The sequence below is a fragment of the Anas platyrhynchos genome, chromosome 5 (genome assembly GCF_047663525.1).
Source record: "Anas platyrhynchos isolate ZD024472 breed Pekin duck chromosome 5, IASCAAS_PekinDuck_T2T, whole genome shotgun sequence".
NCBI classification, from domain to species: domain Eukaryota; kingdom Metazoa; phylum Chordata; class Aves; order Anseriformes; family Anatidae; genus Anas; species Anas platyrhynchos.
This window is the reverse complement of record NC_092591.1, coordinates 30,101,743-30,126,147: the sequence shown is the minus strand read 5'-3', so window position 1 is coordinate 30,126,147 and position 24,405 is coordinate 30,101,743. Positions and strand designations below refer to the sequence as shown.

General features: G+C 68.8%; 1 protein-coding gene across 6 annotated transcripts; it reads left to right on the top strand.

Moving 5' to 3' along the window:
* Positions 1-1,394: 1,394 nt before the first annotated feature.
* On the top strand, positions 1,395-23,695 carry SYT7 (synaptotagmin 7). 6 transcript variants are annotated; one of them, XM_038179691.2, is made up of 13 exons: positions 1,395-1,624; positions 10,064-10,167; positions 11,488-11,567; positions 12,847-12,978; positions 13,527-13,742; positions 16,072-16,437; positions 17,636-17,761; positions 19,918-20,053; positions 20,445-20,715; positions 20,852-21,021; positions 21,573-21,687; positions 21,783-21,982; positions 22,057-23,695. In XM_038179691.2, the coding sequence occupies exons 1-13, from the start codon at positions 1,594-1,596 to the stop codon at positions 22,159-22,161; spliced, it is 2,052 nt and encodes a 683-aa protein (XP_038035619.1). In that variant the 5' UTR covers positions 1,395-1,593; the 3' UTR covers positions 22,162-23,695. The 6 variants fall into 6 exon arrangements, with proteins under 6 accessions (XP_038035619.1, XP_038035620.1, XP_038035621.1 ...); XM_038179692.2 differs by lacking the exon at positions 13,527-13,742 and having other exon boundaries at positions 1,457-1,624; XM_038179693.2 differs by lacking the exons at positions 12,847-12,978; positions 13,527-13,742 and having other exon boundaries at positions 1,472-1,624.
* The last annotated feature ends 710 nt before the right edge of the window (positions 23,696-24,405 follow it).

Here is a 24,405-nt window from a genome sequence, read left to right as displayed (position 1 = left end):
CAGCACCTGAGCGGAGGGGGCAGAGGGTCGTGCCGGTGCTGCCCACTCCACAACCTGCCCTGTGGCCCCAAGGCTCACACCCAGCCATCCCCTAGCTGGGCTGCGTGCACCAAAGCCTTCCCAGCAGGCAGCCCCCGGCCAGGGGATGCGGGTGGGCACCCACCCCGTGCCAGGCCGTTGGGCCAGAGCAGGCTGCGAGGAGCCCAAGGTGTGATTTGGGCACGTTGGACCTGCTGCCTTGTGGTCCTTGCACACCTCTGCCTGCCCCCTGCTCAGCCCCATCCCCAAACACGGACCCACAGCCTCTTTTAGGAGGGGGCATTCCCCGCTTCCTTCCCTGCTCAAAACCCAGCCTGCGGGCAGGGCAAGCCAAGATTTGGTCCCAAGAGGTTCTGAACCACCCCGGCATGGGGTCCTGGCTCTGACCAGCCCCAGACGGCTCCGGGGAGCCCCCACCTGAGCCTCTCCATCCCACGAGGCCAGCTGGGGCTCTGCCCCTGGGGGCTCCACGACACCCTGGCCGTCCAGGCGAGCATCCCACCGCTCCCACGGTGGGGGCTCCCCCTGCCCCGCAGCCCCCCGGGGGGGGCTGGAGGCGGAGGTGCCGGTGTTTGCACACCCCCAGCGCTGCGCAGAGCCGCGCTCCCGTTTGTTTGCTCTTCTCCTGCATCTCTTTAGCAAATGGTAACGAGGCAATAAAAGCCGGGCAGAAATTGCCTCTGCGTGCTGGGAGGGAGGTTGGGGGGGGTGGGGGGGGAGCTCGCACCCGTTCCGCGCCTCCACGGCTCCGCTCCGGGTTTTCCTCCGCCCGCCGCTGCCGCCCTGCCCGCAGTGCCCCGGCGGCGGCCGCCGCGCCCCGGCACCGGGAAAACCGGGCCTGGAACGGGCCGGAACGGGGCCGCTCGGGGATGCTGCGGGGCTGGGGCGCCGTGCGGGGCGTGGGTGCGCGCGTGTGCGCAGCCCCGTGCCCGCGCCGCGCCCGTGGGCCCCCACGCAGCGTGCGCCCCGCGCCCGGTGCCCCCGCCGTGGGCGCGCTGCGTGGGGGCGCGCGGGCGGCGCCGGCCGCGGTTCCGCGTGGGCGCGCGGGGGCCGGGCGCTCCCGCGTGGGCGCGGTGCCCCGAGCGCGCCCCCGCGTCCTGCCGCGCGTGGGCGTGCGCGCCGCGCCCCGGGCGTGTGCGGCACCCGCTGCACACGCGTGGCCGCGCCGCTGCTCCCCCCCCCACTCACCCTCCCTCCCCGTCCCCCACCCACCCACCCACCTCCAGCACCGACGCCCCCCCCTCTCCGAACCCCCCCTTTCTCTCCCCGGCGGCTGCAGTTTCCTCTGCCGCCAGCAGCGAGCAGCAAGTGGATGCGCGGTCGGGGCACACGCGCGCACACCCGCACACACACACGCACCCGCACCCGCGCGCCCGGCAGCAGGCAGGCAGCGGGCGGGCAGCACGGGCTCCGCGGGGCTCCCGGCCCCCCGCCGCCGCATGCGGGCCCCCGCGGCCCCGCCGCCGCCGCCCGCGGCCCCCGCGCCCGCCCCGCCGCCGCCCGCCGCCGTCTGATGAGCCGCGGCCCCGCCGCGCCCCGCCGCCGCCCGCCACCATGTACCTCGACCCGGAGGCTGCCAGCGCAGGTGAGCCCGCCGGGGGCACCGGGAGGACGGGGAGAAGCGGGGGGCACCGGGGGTCGCCGCCCAGCCCAGCCCCGGGCTGCCCGCACCGCTCCCCATCGCCGCCACCGCCGCCGCCGCCGCCGCCCCCCGCCGCCCTCTCCGGGCTGCCCGGCTGCCCCCTCGCCTCCCCGGCTGCGGCTCGGCCGGAGGTCCCGGCCGGGAGTTAGGGCACTTTGGGGACAAAGTCACCGCCGCGGCTCCCGGACGAGTCACCGCCCTGCGGAGCCGCTGGGGCCGGGGCTCCCCAGCCACCCCCCCCCCCCCCCCCAAAAAAAAAACGGCACTGCCCCAACCCTCGGGGCCGGCGCCCCCCAAACCGGGCAGCGCCCGGAGCCCGAGGCTGAGCGCTCGGTGCTGTCCCTGCAGCCCCTCCCCAGCCCTCGCCTCCCGGGGTCCCCCGGCCCCATTCCTCCAGCGCCGCCAGCACCGCGCCAGGGCTTGGGGAGGGGGCTCTGGCCTCCGCCGTTTTGCTGAGCTCATGCTCTGAAGGCAGCGCTCGGCCTCGCCTCGAGGGCTCCGGGACACCGCCGGGGTGCTTTGGGGCAAGGGTGGCAGGAGGGATGCTGCTGGCACGCGGCGGCTCGCCGAAACCCCGCAGCCCGCACCCTTGGGGTCCCCGGGCCCAGGGAGAGGGCAGAAGGACGGCGTGTCCTGCGCTGGCAGGGGACGTGCCGGCGGGGATGTGGCGGAGCACAGGGAGCGCAGGAGCTGCCGGCGCGCCTTGCTGGGGCCAGCTGCAGGCAGAGCCAGGCCTGCGGGAGCCGGCAGCGTGGGGACACGCCGGGGACCGCCACCCGTGGCACCCGTGGCGGGTGACAGCGCCCGCGCTGCCCGGGAGCCGGCGGCCCCGGTGAGCAGCCTTCGAGGGGAAGCTGTCGCCTCCATGGGGCTCGGCGCTGCCGCCTGCTGCGGCACGGGAGCAGCTCGGTCCCACAGCGCTCCGTCCCCACAGCCTCACCGGGATGGGATGCCCTGCGGACAGGGGAGCGCGACACCGCCGGTGGCCTGGCCAAGGTCACCCGGTGGCGTGGTGGCAGAGGGGGGGACGTGAGCCCGGTCCCCGCCGGCACTACGCGTGGCCCTTCCCTCCCAGAGCCCGAGCGCTGCGCCCGAGTTGCTTTTCCCCCCGAACTTTGCACCTGCCCCCAGTTTGCCCCTGCCCCTTGCCCCCACCGTGTGTCCCCCTTGGCACACGCTGGGCCACCAGCTGCTGTGCCAGGCTGCGAGGTTGCACGGCAGAGCCTGAGCTCTGAACAGGGCGCAGACCCCTTCTGTTCCCCCAAATCTGTCCCTGGCTCTCCCCACACGCAGGGGTGTCCCCGCAAGGCTGGCTCCGGGGCAGCGGGGTGCTGCGGTGCCAGGCACCAGGACACCATCTGCTTCGCCCATCGGTGCCCCTGCTTCCCTCTTCTCCGCTGGCACCTGCGTCTGCCCCTGCTCCTGGCAGCCCCTCTGGGTTTGGGAAGAGCCAGGCTGCGTGGGGCCCTGGGGGGGCACAGAGAACGCGGGGGTGCCCTGGTTTTGGGAGAGACCCTTCTTGGGCAGAGGGTGCCATCAGCCCTCCCGAGCCCGGTGCTGTGCTCCTCTGTGGGCAAAGCCCACCTGGGGGGCGCAGGGTGGTGGCTGTGGCCCCCAGTATTCCCGGTGTGTTTTGGGGGGCGGATGTCTGGGGTGATTTGGGAAATGTTGCCACCATCTGTGACGTGCCCGGGGCAAAGGAGCCTCAGAGGGCAGGGAGCAGCCAGAGGGTGTTGTGGGGATGCTCGAGGAGGCAGCTGCAGGGGGTGTTCAGAACCGGGACCGAGCCGGGGGGGGGGCTTCCCAAAGCGGCCACATCCTGCTGGGGGGCCGGGGGGGCTGCTGGCAGGGCCCTTGCCCGCGGTACCGCGCCCTGCAGCGTGTCAGGGGAGCTGTGGCTGAGGGCAACGCTCTGAAGGTTTGGCTTTGAAGCCAAAGGTGCCCTCTGTGCCACCGGGACGATGTCCCCCATGCTGGTACCCCCCCTCCCCACTGCCCTGCCACCCGCCGTGCTGCCAGGCGAGATGTCCCCTCCGTCCCTGCTGCCGGTGCCAGCTGTCCCCTCTCCGGGCAGGTCCCTCTTCATCCCCACACACCAGGCAGCTGCTGGGAGCTGCGGCCGCTGCTCCCCACCTGCGTCCCCGTTCCCAGGGGCTCCGTTTCTGCTGGCCCCTGGGGAGGCGGTGGGTAAATAACCCGCTGCTGCCTGCGCCTTCCCCCGGCGCTGTCTCGGGGAGGGCTGCGCGCTGGCACGGCGGGTGCCGGGGGACGTCGGAGCGGGTGCCGAGGGTGGGACAAAAGCTGAGAGCCGGGTTCCAAACGAGACGAAACGCCGGCAGGAGCACGGCCGGGGGCGGGCAGGGGGGGGCTGGCGCGAAGGGGCTGTGAGGAAGGGGGGAGCGCGGAGCCGGGGGAAGGCAGACAAAGAGCGGAGGGCTGGCAGCGCTCGCGGGCTGCCCAGCCTCGCTGGGAGCCAGGCACCTGCTGCAGCCACGCGTCCCGCACGGCGCGGCCACAGCACCTTTGTCCCCTGCCTGTCCTGCACCCTCCCTGTGTCCCTGCCTTGCTGGGGGCTGGGGTTCCCCCGTTTGCCAGTCCCCAGCCCCCCCAGAGTGGGCTTCGTGCTGCTGCCGGTGCCCCGGAGCATCCTCTACAGCCTCCCCCCATCCCCATTGTCCCCATGTCCCATGTCCCCCCCCCCAGTGGCTCCATCCCATCCCCCGTGGCAGTGGGGTGCCTGTGGGGGTGCTGAGCCCCCCGGGCTCTCTCTGCCCACCCCCCCGAGCAGTTCAGCTGCCCACGGAGGTGGCAGGACGGGGACGGGAACAGGGACAGGGGATGGGGCTGGCTGCGGGGGGTGTGGGGAGGGGGACAGGGAGGTCTGGCCGATCCCCCCCACGCCGAGGAGCAGGAGAGGAGCTGGAGGCGGCTTTCCTCCGCCTGATCTCGCGGCTTTTCAGCCTGCCGGGGAAGGGCGGGGGAGAGGGGAATGAAGACAGATGCAGATAATATCGCTGCCACCCCCCGGCCCCTGGGGGCTCAGCTACAATATCTATTATAGATGAATTCAGCAGGGGAAGGGCTTTCGAAGAGCCGACAGCAGGGCTGGCGCGCAGGGACTGTGTGCAAAGGCAGAGCGCCAGCCGGGGCGTCGAGCGGGGACCTGGGCTCCTGGGAACAGGGCTGGGGGGCCGGGGGCACGCGGGGGTGTCCCTGGAGGGCTCGGGGGGCTCGTCCCATACCCCACGATCCCGGCTTTCTCGCCGTGCTGCGCTGCCGTGCGCCCACCCATGGGCTCGGGGTGCCCCGTGCGGGGTCCCCCCGTCCCCTCGCAGCGTCCCCGGGAGGCTGGGCTTGCGGCCCTGCTGCAGGAGGGAGCGGGTCACCTTGGGGGGAGTTAATGAGGTTTGAAAGGGAAGCGGCCGGTGGCGCTGACGGAGATGGAGCCGGGGCGATGGAGGAGGCTGGGGCGGCGAGGGAGGGAGCGCAGCGCAGCGGGATGCGCGTCTGGCTGGGGGGGTGATGGGTGGCTGCCCCCGCTGCCCCGTAGGTGACCATCCCCGCTGTCCCGGGGTCTCAGCATACAGCTAAGGGTGCAGCCTGGGGTCTCCCAGTCCTTTCCATATCCCTTCCCTAAGGGCTATTATTCCCTTCCTCTCTCCTCCCCTCCCAGCTGTGTTTCTTCCCTTTCCCTCTCCTTCCTCCCCCAGCAGCACCAGCCTCTGTTTTGGGGGCTGCCACCGTGCTGAGCATCCCTCGTGTGCTCGCAGCCCCTGGCACTGAGCCCTCTGCGGGGCTCCCATCCCCACAGTGGTGTTGGGGACGCTGCCAGGGCAGTGCCGGGGGCTGGCAGGGGGCTGGCAGGGGTGAGGAGGAGGAGGGGGCGAGGCCGAGGCTGTGTGTGCAGGTGCTCAACCTGAGCGTGCCTGCGTTTTGGGGGAGATGGCACGGGAGAGATCAAGGTGGGGGGAGCCGTGAGGGATGGCACAAGGGTGTGGGGAGGTGGGCTTGGAACAGGGAGGGTGACGCCTCGTGGGATGGGTGGAAACCCACAGGTGCAGAAAGTCCTGGGGGGTTAGGGGGGGGCTGGCACTTGTCGGGAGGAGCGGCACGGTGGGGACCACGAGGCGCAGAAACCACGCGCGTCTCCGGAAATCCTGAGCCGAAAATAGCCCGGACATGGGAGACCACTGGGGGAAGAGTGTGCTCACGTGCCAGATTCTGCCTCCACCACAAGCTTCTGCTCTGGAGTGGGGCACGGGTGCTCCCGGCTGCTGTGGGCATGGGGGCATCGTGCCCTGGGGGCAGCAGGACCCGGCCTCACCGCCCTCCCTTCACGCGCCACGTACGGTGGCAGTGGCAGTGACCGTGCCGTGCACACAGCCTGCGCGCCAGGAGGGCTCCGGGCACCAGGATGGAGGTGTTGGGGGGTCCCTGGGGGTCTGGAGACAAAGCCCCCCAGGGCAGGCTGCTCCCCGTGGGGGAGGCAGAGACGGACAGATTGACAGCTCCGGGGGCTGGACAGATGGCTGGATGGAGAAGCAGCTGTGTACGAGGGATGGATGGATGGAGAGATTGATGGATGTGTTGGAGAGGGGGACGCACGGATAGACAGACAGATGCACAGATGGAGAGCAGACGCCTGTTCCCTTCCCTCTCGCCCCGGGCGCGCCTGGTGCGCTGAGCAGCGGCGCTCGGCGCGTTGTCTGCGCAGATGGGTGCCGGGTGGCAGGACCACGGCCAGGAGCCTGCCAGGGTGGCAGGACGGCCGCAGGGCTCCAACATCCCTGCCACGCAGCCGTGCTGCCCTCCGAGGACAGCCCCGGCCCCTCCTCGGGGGGGTTTCCACCCCAGCACTCCCCCTGCCCGCCGTGAGGTCCGGGTCTCGCCGCCCGCTCTGCCCATCCCACCCACGCTGCGCCCGGCATCCCGCACAGGAGCGAAAGCTGCAAATTCACAGCTTCTCAGCTGCAACCTAAAAATAAGAGGTTTGGGAAATATCTAGCAAATGAGTGGGAGGATGAGCAGAGGAGGAATTAACGGCCTGGCGCCAGGCAAACAGCATCTGGGAAGCCCCGGTGTGGCAGAGCGGCCACCTCGCTCCCCACCCCGCGGCCTCCGGCACAGCACAGCCCTCCCGCAGAGCACCGGGACGCTCCGAGGCTGTGCTGGACAGGATCAGGCTCCCTCTGCTCCTCCTCATTGCCGTGTCCCCTCTCCGTTCTCCCCATTTGGGCTCAGCATCGTGTCCTGCTGAGGCTGTGAGGCACGGCTCGCTTGGCACCCTCGCCCGTTCCCCCTCTCCGCGAGCGCTTCCGCTGCCGGGCTGGCGAAGCGCGGGGCTGGCGCGGGGCTTGGCGCATGGGGCGGGCACGCTGGGCACCCGCGCCGTGGCGGAAGGCGGCTTGGCACGGGGAGAAGTTTCTCTGCGTAGAGCTGTGGCACGCCGGCTGCGGGAGAGGCTCTGACGGCGCTTCCCGAGAGCGCAGCAGCAGGCGGGGTGGGGTGGGGATGGATTTTGGAAGCGGGGAGGGAAGCTCTGCACGGCTTTGGTTTCTCCTCCCCGGGAATCGTTTGGGAAATTGGCTCTTCCCTGGGTTCTGCGCCCAAAAGCAAAGCCCTGCCAGGCTGTGCAGGGTGGGCATCCATGGGGCACCTGTGGAGCAGGCACTGGAGGTCAGAGCCAGCCCCGTGCCCACGGATGCTGCTGGCTCGCACCCACCCCTCGCCCAAGCCCTTTCTGTCCCTGGCAGAGATGCCCAGCTCCTTCCACCGGGCAGAGCAGCCAGGAGCTGTGATCCCCCCAGGTGCCCCTCGCAGGTGCTTTGCCCTCCCGCTGCCACGCCGAGGCACTGCCCAGGGCCAGCGGTGTGTGGTGGCAGCTTGGTGACCCCGGGGGGCTTTTGGTCGAGTCGGGGTCTGGATCTGTCTGTGCTGAGCTCCAGCAAAGCCCATCCTGGTGCGCAGGGCCACCGAGGCATGCAGCACCACCCAGGCCAGGGAGCAGCAGCCCCCGCTGTCCCCCCTCCCTCCCTCCCAGCCCCCCCGGCAGCACCGGTGCCGCCGCTCCGCTGCGTGTCAGATCCGTTGGCATCAGCACTTCTCGCCTCCGCCGGGCCGATCTCACGGCATCTCCGGCTCACGCGGCGCTTAGGAAACCATCATCCCTCTCACATTTCCCTGCGCGCTCGCTCGTGCTCGGGAGTGCCTGGTGGCTCTGCAGCCCCCCCCTCCCCAACCCCCCCAGCCCTAGCCCCCTGCTCCCAGCCCTTCCCATCCCCGGCACACGCAGGAGACCCGCGGGGAAAGCAGCGCTGCGTTTGCCACGCGCTCCCCGGGGCTGTGTCCCCACCCGTGCCACCCCCAGCCCCGCCGCCCTGCTGCGCCCCAGGCAGCACCCGTGGCTGGGGACGAGCCAGGAGCTCTGAGCTCAGCTTCTCTGTCTAATTAAGCGGCGCTAATTGCCCAGAAAACAAGTCATTTAAACCTCTGCTGCAGCGGAGCCTAGCGTTTCCCCATTGGCGCTGGGGGCGCGTGGCCCCACGGGGGGGGCAGGTCCCCGCTGGTGTCACCGGGGCAAGCATCGAGCATCGGCACTGCGTGGCGCCGGCAGGAGCCAAAGTCCCCTTGGTGACAGCATCCCCGATTTCTCCTTCCTAAGCAGGATAATCCTCACAGCCCGGGCTCCACGGTGCAGGCTGCGCGCATCCCTTCCCGCTTTTCTTCTCCCCTTTTATTTCCCTTTACCGGATTATACTGGAGATGAACTTGACCCTGCAAGCACCGTGGCATCTCCTGAAGCTGCTGGCTAAGCCGGAGGGGTCACAGCCGCCACCGGCACGGGGTCACCATCACCGCATCCATTAGCTCGCCTCTTTTGGAGCAGCTGAGCTGGCATTTTCCAGCCTGGCCTTGCTCAGGGCGTGCTGAGCCTTCCCAAAGCCCTTCGCTGTCCCGCCTGGCTCCTCCCTGCCTTCCCCTGGGGACACACAAGGGACATGGTGGCTGGGGACATTGCAGGGATGGGGCAGAAGCTCAAAGCCCCAGCTGCTGGGGAGGCTGGCAGGGCGCAGGGATGCTGGGGACTGGGAGCACTGGGATGCCACTTCCCCTGCCTGGGGTCCGGCGCAGCGCCAGGTTAGGTGTCCCGGGTGTCACCGTGCCACCAAGCAGGTCTCGGGGCCATGGGGACCAGCAGCAGGGTGAGATGGGGGGCAGAAGGAGAACTCGCCTCCGTCCCTGCCCACACCAGGCTGCCCAGTTAACCCATGCCGAGCGCTCTGCGCCCCCAGCAGCTTCTCTGGCTGCAGTTTATAAATGTTTGAAATTAAGGGCTGGTCCCAAATTCCCTCCTAGGCAACAGTTGCTAAGCGAGTTTTATTCACGGGTCCTCGTGACCGAGCGCTGGAGCCCCCCCGGCCTGGTTTTGGAAGGAGGCAGCGTGTGTGTGGGCTGGGGCTGACGGGGGTCCCAGGACCCCAACCCACAGGGAGCCCCCAACCCCATCCCCACCTCCCCGGGGCTGGCACTGCCACCTCGCAGCCCCAGCAGGCACCCAGCTCCAGCCAAGGCAGCCGCTCCTGGGGCGTTTGTAAAACTCCTCTTCACTGCCACCATCACCCCAGCCTCTCTGTTTCATTCCCCCCCGAGGCTGGGGGACACCGGTGCTGGGGCCGCTGTGTCCCCCCTCGTCCTCCTCCGGGCAGCAGGCGTGGGAGCGGGGTGCCGGGGTCCCCGCCACGCAGCGGGGGGATGCCGGGGCGCTGGATCCAGCCTCTCTGACTCATGCGAGCGCCTGAGCCGCTGGCAAATTTCATTACAATAACAAGGTCTGCGGGTGAATTAATTATTAACGATTATTGTTTAATATTTATACTGCAGCACAGCTACGGGCACGCTCGCTCCGGCCTCGCTGCTTCCCACCGCTGGCTGGGGCGCGAGTGGCGGCCGGTGCCCACCCCAGGCTGGCAGCGGGGATGGCACGGCACAGATGCCACCCCAGGGGGGGTCCTACACGGGGGTGGGCCTGAGCGGGGCTGGGGGCCCGCCAAACCCCCCGCTGCAGCAGGGAGAGGCGTGGGGAGGAGCAGGGTGGCACTGGGGGCGCAAAGCCAGGGCTGCCACACGGCCCCGGTGTCTCCCTCCCCTCTTGTGCCCGGGTCCCCATCTCGCATTTATTGCTGGGGGGGAGCTCCCTGTGCCATGGCCCCTGGCGGTTTGACCAGAGGGGTGAGCGTGGGGGGCTCTTGGGCTGCAGTGCAGGGGACAGAGCCAAGGGGACAGAGCCGGGGTGCCCTGGGGTGGCCATAGGGCAGCTGTGGGTCCCCAAAAAGGCCGTCCCTCCCCGTCCTCCACCTCAGCTCTGCTCTGTTCCCCCCACAGGGGCCCCCTCCCGCGATGTCATCCTCGTCTCAGCCATCATCACCGTCAGCCTTAGCGTCACCATCGTCCTGTGTGGCATCTGCCAGTGGTGCCAGCGCAGACTGGTAAGTGGCCCCGGGGCTGGGTGCCCGCGGGGAGGAGGGGGGGGGACAGCGGGGTGGCCGTGCCCCACGGGGGGGCCGAGGGTTGCGGGGCTGCCTGCAGGCAGAGCCCATCGCCGAGCACAGTTTGTGGCGATGCCGGCTGCAGCTTTTATTTTGCTCTTTAGGAAAGGCGATAATTAAATGTTTGGGTGAAACTGTTTGTGCGGCACGGAGGGAAGTTTCCAAATACGTATAGATACGCGCTTGTGGCAAGCTGCAGCGATCTGGCCCCTGTCCTGCTCGGCGTGCTCTTTCCTTCTAGAGCCCGGTGGGATGGCAGCCAGCCTGTCCCCAACCCCGTCCCTGTCCCCACTGTGGGCTGCGCCCCCCAGCACCTCCTGCACCCCAGGGTGCCCAGCGTCACTGAGCCCCCTCGCCACCCTGCCCGGCCCTGGCTGCATTTCCTTCACGACAAGATCCAAATCTGGGTCAAGTGCTCTCAAGGCAGAGACTTCTCTCTTGAGGCTCTCTGCACAGGAGAACCCCCCCAGCCAGAGGGGGAACCCAAACCAGCCCGCAAAGGGAGGCGGCGGCTCCTGCGAGCGTGCCCGTGCGCGAAACGTGGGAGGAGAAGGGCAAAGCTGGCAGAGGAGCAAAGAAGCAGAAACCGGCCGGGAATACGTCCAGGCTGGGAACTGGAAGCCGTGTCCCCAACCCTCGATGGCACGCGGGAGCCACGGCCAAGCTGGCTGAGCTGCCAGCCCCGTGCTGGCACACCTCGGGGGACGGTGGCGGCGGTGCGCCCGTGGGCACCGTGCCGCGGACGGGCCCCAGGGGTGCCGTGGTGGGGGCTGGTCCGTGCCCCCAGCCCTTCTCCCGTCCTGCTGCAGTCTCCAGGCACCTGCAGCGCCGCTCCTAATCGTTGACTAATCAGCATTAATTGCGCTCTTGTCCCCCCTGGAAGGGAGCAGCACGTCGAGCCCACGGTAGGAAGTCACGGCGCAGCGCCCTGATTACAAGCCCCAGTTAGGAGCGAGCGCGGCTTTGTTAGCATATGGCACCGCTTCCCTTTTGCTGGGAAGGTGAACTCAATTAATCCAACTTCAATTAAGCCTAAAATTACACACTCCTGCCCCGTGGCGGGGCGCGGGGTGCAGCTGCTGCTCCATCCTGGGGACGGTGCCCGGCATGGGGACGGAGCCAGCCGCTGGGCAGGAGGCACCCAAGGGAGGCTGTGAAGGCGAGGGTAAAATTTGGTGCCAATTTGGAGGGCACGAGGCGCAGCAACCCCTGCCGTGGTGGGGGCTCCGTGCTGCCCCTGACCCTCTGCTGTCCCCCTAGGGAAAGCGTTACAAGACGTCCCTGGAGACTGTGGGGACCCCAGACTCCAGCCGAGGCCGCAGCGAGAAGAAAACCATCAAGTAGGTGCCAGGGCGGGGGGAGAGGGGCAGGGGCTGCGGTGCCAGTGGGGGCCCCAGCACAGCCACAGCCCACACAGCGCCCTGCCCGCCGTCACCTGTGCGGGAACACCGGGATCGAGGTGCCCCGAGCCACCCAGCCGCAGAAGGACCCTCCCTGGGGACAGAGGTGGCTGTCCCCTCTGCTCCCAACAGCGGACGCTTGCCCAGCTCTCTCCCGCGGGCTCGATTTTAGGTTGGGGACACTGGGTGATGGGTGGTCCCCCTGTGGTGCCGAAGCATCCCCCACTCCTGCAGTCACCCGTGGGGAGTTACCGGCCCCTCAGTCAGGGCGGAGGCGCTCCCACATCCCCCAGCCCCTGCAGGAGAGGGTCTCAGGGACACTGGGGGGCTTGCGCCTCTCTCCAGCACCCTGGGGTGCCCCTGCCAGCTTGCCTTTGGCGTGGTGTCCCCAGGGGTGTCCCCGAGATGGGCGTGCTGAGCCCTGCCCCACGGATGGAGTGCCCTGCAGGGCTGGGACAACCAGGGGTGTGTGAGGGAGCACGGAATTGGGGTGGGCATGGGGGGCTGGCAGCCAGGGGCCCCCGGCCCCGCTCCCACACCCCCTGGCACTGTGGGGATGGAGCGCACCTCGCCGTGGGCAGAAAACAGCCACGGGCCTGACCAGGGCTGCCTCAAACCCCAGCCTCAGTGGGGTGCAGACACCCGAGATCCTGCTCTGGGACGGGGCCACATCCTGCACGGCTCTGCCTGTGCAGCCGGCAGCATTTTGGGAGCAGCGCGAGGGCAGAGCGCTGCCTTGGATGCCCATGGCTCGGTGGTGGCGGCAGCAGGAGGTGTGGGACCCGCTCCCATCTCCCCACACTGGCAAAAGGGGGGGGGTCCCAGCATCGGGGTACCCGGGCACAGCCCCCTCCCGTCACCACCGTTCGTATCCCGCCCCCCTCTCAAGGCACAGCGTCGGCCTCCGGACCCGGCTGCGCAGGACGCCAGGATGCGGCCCCCTGCCCAAAGCCCGCGCGCGGGGTGGCAGCGCCGGCAGCTCTCTAACCCCTCTGCGTCCTTCTCTCCTTCCCAGCCTGTCTCTCCGCAGCTCTGCCCAGCTCCGTCCGTCCGTCCACCCGCCCGCCCGCCCGTCCGTCTGTCCGTTTCTCTCCGCAGGGCTCGGCCGCAGCGGCTGGCCGGGGGGCGGGGGGACCGCGCTCCCCCCGGCAGGAATTCAGCTTTCTCTCTCTCTCTTGTATTTCCCTCTTCTTTCTCCCCTGGTGTCCGGCCGCTGTAGCGATCTAGACAGAGACTTTTGGAATAACAATGACAACACAGTGCAGCAGAAATGGAGCTCGTACCCTCCCAAGGAGTTTATACTAAACATTTCACCTTACGCCCCGTACGGTGACCCGCGCCTTTCCCTCAAGTGAGTTCCTCCTTACCGGGCTTGCTCGCGTCTAGTGAGTACATGGGCAGCACCCACGCGCCTTCCTCCTCCTCCTCCTCCTCCTCCTCCTCCTCCTCTTCCTCGTCCCCCCGGCCCCCCATGGGCAGCCCCATGGAGACGAGCAACCCCCCCCCACCCGCTCCCTGGTGCCCCGGGGCCCCCCGGCAGCACGGGTTGGGGTTGCGCGTTCGGGACAGGACCCCGGCCCGGGGCCCCTCCGCCTCCTCCCCCCTTCATTTTGGATTTTTTTTTTTTTGGTTCTGCCACCTCCACCAGCCCCCCCCCACACCCAGCACACCCTCCGGCCAGGGGCCTCCCTTTGCTTTTTTTTTTTGCAGTGCTGATGTCTCTCTCTCTCTCTCTCTGTCTGTCCGTCTCGTCTGTCTGTCCACCTCTGGCTCTCTCTCCCCCATCCTCGTGTCCCCCCCCCCCGTTCCCCGTACAAAACGGCTCCCCCACATGTCCGTCTGTCCGTCCGGCCCCTCTTCGTGTCCGTCTGGGGGGGTCCGACCGCCGGCCCGGCCCAGTGGCTCTCTGTTATCAGGGGCTAAGCTGACAGCGTCGGCCACCGCGGGGTTGGCGGGGGAGCGCGACGGCCGCCCCGGGGAGAAGCAGCGCGGCGGCGAGGACGGCCTGAGGAGCAGCATCTCTGCCCACAGCGAGCCCAGCATGGGGAAGGCGGCGAGGGGCCGCTGGCACACGGTGCAGAGCCACTTGGCTGCAGGGAAGCTCAGCCTGTCCAAGTGAGTGAGCACGCACGCTCCGGCACAGCCTCCCCGGCCCCCCCCCCGATGGGGGCAGCAGCTCGGTGACGCCCCTGGGGCAAGAGCCGTGTCCCCACGGCACGGGGACATCGTGGGGATGCGCAGCAGCACCAGCCCCGTGCTCCCACCCGTGCTCCTACCCGTGGTGCCGCTGCGGGACCTGGCACCGGCACCTCGCCTGCAGCTCTGACGCCGGGGGCGGATTTGGGCAAAGCTCGAGCAGGATCAGGGCTAGGGGAAAAAACGGCCTTCGTGTAGGACTCGACGGCTGGGGAGCACGTCGGGCATCCTCAGCTTGCCACCACCAGCGTGGCTCTGCGGGGGGGACCACACTTCTGGTCTCCGCTCCCCAAAAATGGGGCTGCAGCAGCCCCTGCTCGTGGGCAGCACCAGGCAGCGGCGAGCATTTGGGGCGTGCTGGGACGCACCGGGAGGAGGCGAGAGGGGAAGGAGGGTGCGAGGAGATGGTCCAGCACGGGACGTCTCCGTGCCCGGTGCCAGCAGAGAGGGGAAACCCCCCCGGGAGGTGCTGAGGCAAGGCACCGCCACGGCAGGGAGTCAGGCAGGGGCTGCGGGTGGCCAGGAGCCGGGCAGACGGATGGATGGACGGACAGACAGCTGCCACCACGGGCTCCGCTCGCACGGGCTGGCAGGGGCAGGGTTAAGGGGACGGCTGTGACGCCTGCAGGCTTTTTCAGCCTCTTTTCCGCAGAGCCTGCTGGTGGTCACGTTTTGCTGCGTTTCAGGTGTTCTGAGGGGGTTCTTTCCCGCTGGGGATGATCCCTGCCGGCAGCAGGCTGCTGTGCCATCCCGGTGCCACCATCCCACGGCTGCTCGGTGGTCCCAGGGGATCCCAGGCTGGTTTTGGGGGGCTCAAGGGGGTTGCAGTGCCCCTCGTCCCCAGCCGGCTCCCGCGTGGCATGGTGCTGGCAGAGCCCGCGCCTCCAGCTGGCTCGGGGCCGAGCCGAGCCAGATTTAGTTTCCTGTGACGGAGAGGTTGTAAATTGAACTAATTTAGGATTTGATAGGAAACCGAAAGGAGGTCGGCGGCAGGCGCGGGGGAGGCTCAACACCCCGCGTGCCTCCAGGTCCCGGCCGTGGGGCCGGATCCGTCCCAGCTCTCCACTCCCCTCCCTCTCTCTCTCTCTTTCTCTCACCTCTCACTCTTTCTTCACCTCTTTTTTCTTTTTTTTTATTCTCTTTAATTTCTTCTCCCCCTCTCTGTTCCCCCACTGCTGCGATGCACGACGGCACAGCTTCGCCCCACGGTTGCAGCCATCGCCCGGCCAGCCCCAGGGCAGCACAGGGACCGGGGTCGTGGTTGGGGGGGCTGCTGCTGAAGGCGACTCTCCTGTGCCGGGGGCTCCCCGTGCACCGAGGACCCCCAGAGGGCTTTTGCCAGGCTGGCTGGGCTGCACACCCCTTGTTCTGGCGGGCTGGGCAGCTGCTGCAAACACCCGCTGTCGGCGCTGCGTCTCCCTCGAGCCGCTCTGCACGCCCGCGGTGCCTCCAGGCGCGCACCCGGCCACACGTTTTGTCCCTGTCCCCGTCCCTGTCCCGCCACTGGCACAAGCCATGAGCTCTGCAGGCTCCGTGGGCATCGCAGGGCTGTGCTGGCTGCGCCCCGTGTGCCTGCAGCCCCGGCTGCGTGGGCACTGATGGGCATCCCGTGGTTTTGCCTGCTCGTCCCCCCCTCACCAGGGGGGCAAAGCCCATCCGTGTTCCCTGGCGCTGCGTCCCCATCGCCCCCCTGCTGCCTGGCTTGGCCCTGGGGACACTCGGCTCGCTGTCCTGGGGCTCGGTCCCCAGCGCTGCGGGGACCGCCGCCGGCACGCTGCTTTGGGGACGGCGAGGCTGTGAGACCCCGCAGCGGCATGGGCTGGGTGCTGGGCTGGGAGGGACGGGGACGGGGCTGGCTGGCTGGCAGCACGTGAGCGGGCGGCACGCGGGGCACCGAGGGATTCGCCTTCACGCAGCAGCCTAATTAGCTCGCAGACGAGGTCGGTCGGCCGGCAGGCTGGGAAGGCGCCGCGGCAGCAGGAGGGCACCCAGCCCCTCGCCGCCGGCGCCCGGGAGGCAGCAGCGGGGCGGCCGGCGAGATGGCAGCAGCGCGGGAGCCCGGTGCTGCCGGGGAGGCCGTGCCGCGGCCGGGAGGCAGAGGAACCGCTCGCTGCAGCCGCTGGCCCCTGCCGGAGCGCTCCCTGCGCTGGGGCATCTTCTCTCTAACTCTCTTCTTTTCCTTCCTCCAATTTTGCCCCTTCACCTTCTTCTCCTTTCTCTCCTCTCCTCTGCCCTTCCTCTCCCTAAGTTTCGAGGACTCCACCTTGTCCACAGCCACTACCCTTGAGTATATCCCCACCTCAGCAGGCGACCCCAAATGCCAGAGGCCCCGCACGCTCATGCGCCAGCAAAGTCTGCAGCAGCCCCTCAGCCAGCACCAGCGAGGCAACCACAGCCAGCCCACCACCAGCCAGAGCCTGGGCCACCTCCAGGCCCACAGCGGCTCCTCCGCTGCCGGCAACCCCCGGGGCTCCCGCGGCGGCCAGGGGCGCCAGGGCATCGCCGCCGGCTCCAAGCATCGGACAGCTGGTGGCCGCAGCCGCTCCAACCCCGGCAGCTGGGACCACGTGGTGGGGCAAATCCGCAACCGCGGCTTGGACATGAAGTCCTTCCTGTAAGTTCGCTCTCGGTCCTTTCCTCTCCCCCGGCGGTGCCTCCAGGCTCGGGTAAACGCTGCGCGCGGCCGGCGGCGAGCGCCGGGTCCCCCCTGTCCCATCGCTGCCTCCCTGGGGGCTGGGGAAGGGGGTCCCAAATTCCTCCGGCTCGCCTCCCACCCTGGCTTTGCCACCTGCAGCACCGCAGGGATGCAGGGATGCTCCGGCTTCGTCCCCGGGGCGGTGGGGGTGACCCTGGGGGTGCAGCCCTCATGCAGGGCGACCGGCTGCGCGGCCCCGATATCGCCGCCTGCCCGCCTGCCTTCCGCCTGGGCTGTGATCTGCAGGGGCAGCCGGGCGGGAGCTCTGCCGGAGGCGTGTGATCTTTAATCTGCCTGAAACGCAGCTCCCCTATCAGCGCTGGCTTTTCAGCCTCCAGCGGCGAGGACTAATCTGCGCCCCGCGCGGTCCCCGTATCTCGGCACATGACATCGCCGCGGCTCGGCACACTCCGTCCCCTCCTTCCTCCTCTGTCCTCCCCGCGGTGCCCTCCACCGGCCCCTGACGCCCTGGGGGATCCCTCCCAGCTGCGTGTCCCCCCCCCCTGCTCCATTTGTCCCCTTCTCACCGCTGGTGGGGACACCTCCGGCGGCCCCTCTCTGCCGCGCCGCGCAGCCTGTTTGCTCCCACCGGCAGCCTCCTCGCCGGCTCCATTTGCCGGCTTCCTGATTTATAGATGAGGCTCATTAGCCATCCCCCGGGTCGTGTTCCTCTCTGTTTACCCAGCCTTGTCGCCGGTTCCAGCCCTAATTGGCGGGGGGGGGGTGCCCATGGAGCAGGGCCGTGCCGAGCGTGCGGCGCTTCCCCACCGCAGAGCCGCTGCCGTTGACCACCGCCGCGCTGCGGAGCCATTAACGTCTGCTGCTTCTGCTCCTCGCTCCTTTACCCTCCCGCCCAGCTCCCGGCACCATGGTGCGGGCACAGTTTAGGGCCCCGGGATGCCGTGTTGGGCAGCAGTTGGTGCCTTTCTCCCCGCAGCCCTCGGCCGTCCCAGATGCTGTTTCCTCCGCAGGGGCCGGTGGTGGAGTGCTCCCCACGCTGCCGTCCCTGCCCGCGGGGCCACCGCTGCAGCGGGTCCCCCGCCTGACGCTCTGTTCTCCTCTCTCTTTCTCTCTCTCCCGTTCTGCTTCCTCCCCGCGTGCGGGGCCGCCTGGGCAGGGAAGGCCGGATGGTGGTGTTATCCCTGGTTTTGGGACTCTCAGAGCAAGATGACTTTGCCAATATCCCCGACCTGCAACCCGCTGGGACGCAGCCGAACCAGCCGAACGCTCAGGGGGACAAGAGGTATGAGTAAGGAAGAGGGCAGTCCCGCAGCAGGAGGAGACCAGGGCCTCACCCAGGGTGGAGGAGGAGGAGGAGGCCGGCCTCGCGGAGCGCCCAGGTTGGAGCGGCCAGGCAGCGGGCACGGCGACGTCTGCAGACGCCGGCAGCTCTCCTCGCCACTGGAGCGGCGACGCCGAGCAGACCCCGACCCCTTCCTCCCCCTCCTTCCCTCCCCGCCTTCCCTCCGTCCATCCCCATCCTCATCGCCGCCAGCGCCGTGCTGTCTGCATGCCGGGGGGGGGCTTGGGGCGGCCGTGGCACCGAGCAGGGCAGAGACACCGTGCCAGGAGAAGGGGGAGCGGGCAGGGAGCGGGCACGGCGCGGCCAGGCTTGCGGGGACCCCACAGCGCCTTGGCAGCTGAGGCGCATCGCATCCCAACGCGCTTCTCATCCGCCACCCGTGCCCAGGGGCGGGCAGCACTCGCCGGGACGTGCGGCCCCACCAGGCTCCTCGCCGGGGTCCACCCAAAGCTCCCGCAGCTGGCGCCGGTGGCACAGGGAGCAGAGGAGCCCCGGGCGGTGTCGGTGCCGTCTTTGGGGAGGCACGAAGCAGGCGGGTGCTGCCTCCCCGCGTGAGCAGCGTGTTAATGAACCGGCACCGTTCTCGCCCACCGGCTATTTTTACCCTGCTCGGCTCGGTTTCGCTCCATGTTTTAGCACTTCCCCCCCCCCTTTACCCAGCGCCGCGCAGCCGCTCGCAGCCCCGTCCCCGCCATCACAGTGCGAGCATGGCCCTCATGCCTCCATCTCCCTCCCCTGCCCCCTCGGCCCCCCGGGGCTCGGCCGGCGGAGGGGACAGCTCCCCACCAGCACTCCTCCGCCTCGAAACGTTTCCTCCGTCCCCATCTCTTGGCTTCTTCCTTCTAGCCCATCCCCAGCGGCTCCAGCCAAGCGCCTCGGTTCGTCTCCTGTGCCTTTGGCCAAGCTCTCTGTCCACCCTGCTCCTCTCTCTCCCCTTCCCTCCCTCCAGGCCGGCCATCCCGTGGTGGAAGACGCTGCTCCTCCTCCTCTCTCTTGCTCTTCCTCCCTTTCTCTTGCTGGCCCACGACTGCTGCTGGCGCACACCAGGCAGCTCCAGCGACACCACACCCGCCCGGCCCCGTCGCCGCTGTCTCTCCTCCGCCTTCACTCTGTTTTTAACCTGACTTTGCCTCTCTCCAGCTCTCTCAGTTTCTTCATCCTCCCCGTGCGCCGTCACACCCGTGTGAGGGGGCTGCCCACAGCCTCCCCCTCCACCCCCCAGCGCCGCCTCCATCCCCACTGCTCCCAGGTCTCCGGCGTCTCCATTGGCGCGTGCCTGCGTGTGCTTGCCGTGTCGGTGGGCGTCCTGTGTGCATGCGTGGCTTTGCCACCCCGGGGGCAGCGCTGCCCAGGTCCGTGCGTCCCGGTGCTGCGCCTGTTGTCCGTCTGTCAGTTTGTCCCCGTGCCTTGGCTTGTGTAGGAGCCGCGCCATCCCCGCGGCCAGGGCGCAAGCGCGTGTGCACGCACGCGCCCCCTCCTTCCTCAGGTCTGTCCCCGCCGCCGTGTGCCTGTGTCCCCCGTTGTCCCTGTGCCTCCTGGCAGCGTGGTCCCGGTGTGTGCCCGCCCGCCTCCATCGCTGCTCTGTCCGTCCGCAGCTCCCCCCGGCTCCATGCCCAGCATCCCCGCAGCCGCCAGGACAGGCGCCCGACACCCATATGGGGCCAGACGGGGTGGGCGTTCCGGCTGCAGGACACCGGGGAAGGTGGCCGTGGGTCAGCGCTGACCCGAGAGGGGATGGTTATCAGCCAGGCACTGAGCTGCAGCACAGAGCACCGGGGTGCAGCCACACAGCCAGCACTGGGTGGGCGCAGCAAAGCCGGGGGTGCTGGAGAGGACCCCTGGTGCCAGGAGGTGGCCAGGGGCGGTGGCTGCGCCTCGCTGGGCTGATGGCATGCCCGGTGAGCTGGCCGTGAGGGTCTGACCTGCGCACTGGCACCGGGCTGGCACCACCAGGGATGCCCACAGGCTGCTGTGGGTGGCCGGCAGCTCCGCAGCCCGGCTCTGCCTGGATCCAGCCCACCGGGGCGCCCCAGGCTGCGGGCATCTCCTCGGGGTCCCCCCGGCCCCGCTCTAGGGCGCTGCTTCTCTTTCCCCAGGTTGCCAGCCGGCGGCAAGGCGGTGAACACCGCACCCGTGGCCGGGCAGACGCAGAACGACGAGTCCGACCGCAAGACGGAGCCGCGCTCCTCTGTCTCCGACCTGGTGAACTCCCTGACCAGCGAGATGCTCATGGTGGGTGCCATGGGTGGGCAGGGGCGCCGGCCTCCATCCCTCGCCCGTGCCCATCTGGGCATCCCCTCGCACCCCCCTCCGGCAGCCCCAGATTGCACCGCTGAGTCCCCAGCACGGGGAGCGGTGCCGGGGCTGTGACGGACGGGCTGTCAGGAGGGATTTGGCTAATTGCTGCTCCCCGGCCCCGCGGAGCGGAGCCAGGAGTCATCCGAGGGGACGGTTGTGGGTGAGATGGGAGAGGCTGATGCCCACTGACAGCTGCCGCCGCAGAGCCGGAGATGCCGGCGCTCGGGGCCCTGCGGTGGTTGTGGCTCCAGCCTGGCACGGCGCGGCCGAAACAGCCCCGAGCAAGGCGTCCGCCACTTACGACCCCTTCTTCCCCCTGCCACAGCTCTCACCGGGCTCCGAGGACGACGAGGGCCACGATGGCTCCAGCCGGGAGAACCTGGGCCGCATCCAGTTCAGCGTCGGCTACAACTTCCAGGAGTCCACCCTGACCGTCAAGATCATGAAGGCCCAGGAGCTGCCGGCCAAGGACTTCAGCGGCACCAGCGACCCCTTCGTCAAGATCTACCTGCTCCCCGACAAGAAGCACAAGCTGGAGACCAAGGTGAAGAGGAAGAACCTGAACCCGCACTGGAACGAGACCTTCCTCTTCGAAGGTAGGGGCTGGGAGGGACTGGGATGCCCGGCCCCACCACCCCGGGGTGGCTGCTGGTGACGAGGGGGCCACCATGAGAGCCTCTCCCAGCTCTCGGGCTGCCTCCTCATCCTCATCCTCCTCCGTCTCTGTCGCAGGGTTCCCCTATGAGAAGGTGGTGCAGCGGGTGCTGTACCTCCAGGTCCTGGACTACGACCGCTTCAGCCGCAACGACCCCATCGGGGAGGTGTCCATTCCCCTCAACAAGGTGGACCTCACCCAGATGCAGACCTTCTGGAAGGACCTGAAGCCGTGCAGCGACGGCAGCGTAAGGCCCGTGGGGATGGTCCTCGGGGGGGGGCCGCCCCTGTCCCCGCAGTGTCCCAAAGAGGGGACAAGTCTTGGGGCCGCCCTGGGGGCGCATGCTGGCTCGGGTGCTCCCGCGGGGTGTCCACACGGGGCTGCTCGCGCCTTGTCATCCCCATCTAGCAGTTATAGGGAGGCATTAAGTAGCCCAAACCCAGCGCCTCATTTGGGGTCAGGCTGAGATATTTCAGGGAGAGCTAAAATTAAAGTTTTCTTTCTCTCCTGCCTCTAACAGGAGCAGAAAACATCCCACAGGGGTTGGCCCCAAAAGCATCCCACAGGGGATGGCCCCAAAAACAGTCCCACTTGGGACGGTCCTGAAACATCCCAGTGGCAATGACCCCAGAAATGTGTCCTCCCCCCCCGAGGGTTGCCCCTTTTTCTCCTGCCCTGTCCCAAAGTCCACCTTTGGGGTGGCTCCGGGTGCCCCCAGCCCACCGCCCCCATCCCGTGGTGGGACACGGAGGGGTCTGTGCACCTGGGGGGGCCCTAAAAGCCTCTGTGCCCCCCCAGGGAAGCCGCGGGGAGCTGCTGCTGTCGCTGTGCTACAACCCCTCCGCCAACTCCATCGTGGTGAACATCATCAAGGCGCGGAACCTCAAAGCCATGGACATCGGGGGCACGTCAGGTACGACCCCCAGCACCCACCCTGGGGGGGGGGGGACACCAGGCCCTGTCCCCGCACCCTGCTGGGGCTGAGCACCGCGCTGTGTCCCCCCGCAGACCCCTACGTGAAGGTGTGGCTGATGTACAAGGACAAGCGGGTGGAGAAGAAGAAGACGGTGGTGATGAAGCGGTGCCTGAACCCCGTCTTCAACGAGTCCTTCTCCTTCGACATCCCCACGGAGCGGCTGCGCGAGACCACCATCGTCATCACCGTCATGGACAAGGACAGGCTGAGCCGCAACGATGTCATCGGCAAGGTGGGTCCGGCCCCAAAAAAATCCCGGGGGTGGATGGCCGGAGGGACGGGGCGTGACGCTGCGTGTCCCCGCAGATCTACCTGTCCTGGAAGAGCGGCCCCGGCGAGGTGAAGCACTGGAAGGACATGATCGCCCGGCCCCGGCAGGCGGTGGCACAGTGGCACCAGCTGAAAGCCTGAGAGCCCCCCCCCCGCCCCCCAGCCCCGGCCCTGGGGCAGGACAGGGGTGGGACGGCGGTGGAGGGTGGGGGATGGATGGACAGACACAGATGGACGGAGCGCCCCCGTCCCCATCCCCAGCGCCGGGCAGGTCTCCTGCGAGTGCTTCCAGCCACCGTCCCCAGGGCCCTGCCGCCCCCCCCTCCAGTGTCACCCCACATTTTGGGAGGCTGCCGGTGCGAGAGGGGGTCCCGCTTCCCCCCCTTTCAGCCCAGTCAGACCTCTCCCAGCGTCACCCCAGCGCAGGAGCCACACACGTCCTGCCCGGGGACACCCCCGCCCCCCGCCCCATCCCATTCCCACCCCCCCAGCCCCGGGGGCACCCAAGGGATCGGAAGCCATGCCGCAGTTCGTTAGCCAAAGCGGGCACATCTGGCGCTGCCTCCAGCGGGGTTTGCTGCTTTACCTCCCTCCCGGCACGTCCCCCGTGCTCCTGATGCCACCGCGCCCCCCCCACGGTGGCACCCAGGGGTGCTGCACCCTGGCTGTCTCCTCATGGGGTGGCCCGGGGCCCGCGCGAGCACCGAGCGGGGGGGTCCTGCGTGAGGATGGAGCGGGTGCCACCGTCCCCACGCCGTGCACAGCGGTGTCCTTGTCCCCACTGTTGGCTGCAGGGGGCTGGCACCCAGCGGCAGCGTCCCCAAGGTGCCCGCACCACCCCGTTGGCGCCCCGCTGTCACCACGGTGGGTGTCCCCCATGTGCCACGGTCCGGTGGCGTTGGAGGCAGCAGGACGGCAGCAGCGCTGGCTGAGACGTCCCCAGCAGGTGACACCGCTCGGTGTCCCTCCCCAGGGCTCCCTGCTCCACCAGGGGTGCACTCGGGGTGTCCCCGTGCCAGGGCCCCCGGCCAAGCCCTCCCGCAGCGGGGCTGCTGCCACCTCCGCAGCCATCTCAGGTAGGGCACGGCCACCCCCTGCCCACCGCAGGGACACCGAAGGGGCCGGGCTCTGCACCCCAGTCTTCCTGTGGCCACCACAGTGTCCCCCAGCACGTGCCAAGGACACCGTGTCCCCCCCCCCATGGGGACCAGCCTGAGAGCGGGGTGCCACCCGCCCAGAGCACCACGGGCTGCGAGCATCGTCCCTGCGTCACAGCGTCCCCCTGGGCACCCTGGGGTGCCCCGCAGCTGGGACCCCCCCTCGAGCATCGGTGCCATCCCTTCGGGCTGAGCCCCAGCCACCGGGGTCAATTCATTGCGTGGGGGACCCTGTGCCAGACATCCCAAAAAAAAACAAGGAGCAGCCATCAAGGGGATGCTGCCCCTCATGGGTGTGTCCCCCCCCCCCCCGGCTGCCTGCCCTCCTTCTGCCACAGGGGACTCGCTGCTGGGGGACAAGTGGCCCTGGGGACACGGTGGCACCGTCCCTGTCCTGCCGCCAGCAAGTGTCCGGCAGCCACCGGAGACCCCCCCTCCTCCCCCCCGTTAGACCATTTCGGACAATCTGGAGAGAAGTCATAATTCTGCTACTACAGTAATAATAATGCTTTTAGGGACATTTGTATTTTTACCACATTTCTCTCTTTTTTTAACATAACAGAGGAGATGGACGCACCTGGGGAAGGGGCTGCAGCTGGGCTCGCGCACAAAGCCAGGGGGTGGCAGGGCCCCCAGTGCCAGGCACTGCGTCGGGCTGTGCCGGGGTCCCCCAAAAGCGGGGTGTGAGGGCAGGGGTGCCCGTCCCCCCCCTGCCCCCCCCTGCTCCTCGGGGAAGGGTGGGCTCCCCGGGGCCGTGTGTTCATTTTTAACTCTAGAGCTCTTAGCCGTTATCTTGTTCAGGTATCTCTCTTCTTCATGTGACGGTAACATCCAACTGGTGTGTAAAATAGAGAAAAAAAATGAAAAAAAAAAAATGAAAAAAAATGAAAAAAGAAAAAAAAAAAAAGATAAAGCCCAGAGCGGCCGTGAGCGGGTGTGCTGTGGATGGGGCGCACTGGGTGATCCCAGGAGGTGGGGGCAGACGGGGGGCACGGCCCCGGCGGAGGCAGGGGCGCCTCTTTGCAGAATCCTATTTTTGGGGAGCGGGGCCCCTCGTTTTCTGGAGGCAGCCCCTGCTCTCAGTAATAAAGGACAGTCAGAACTGCCAGCGTGCCTCGTCTCTGGGCTGGGGGGGGGGCGGGCTGGGGGTCCCCGGGGGGCTTTGTACCCGCTGTGTCCAACGCCACCGTGCGCAGGGCCATCCCACCAGGGCGCCTGTCCCCAAAGC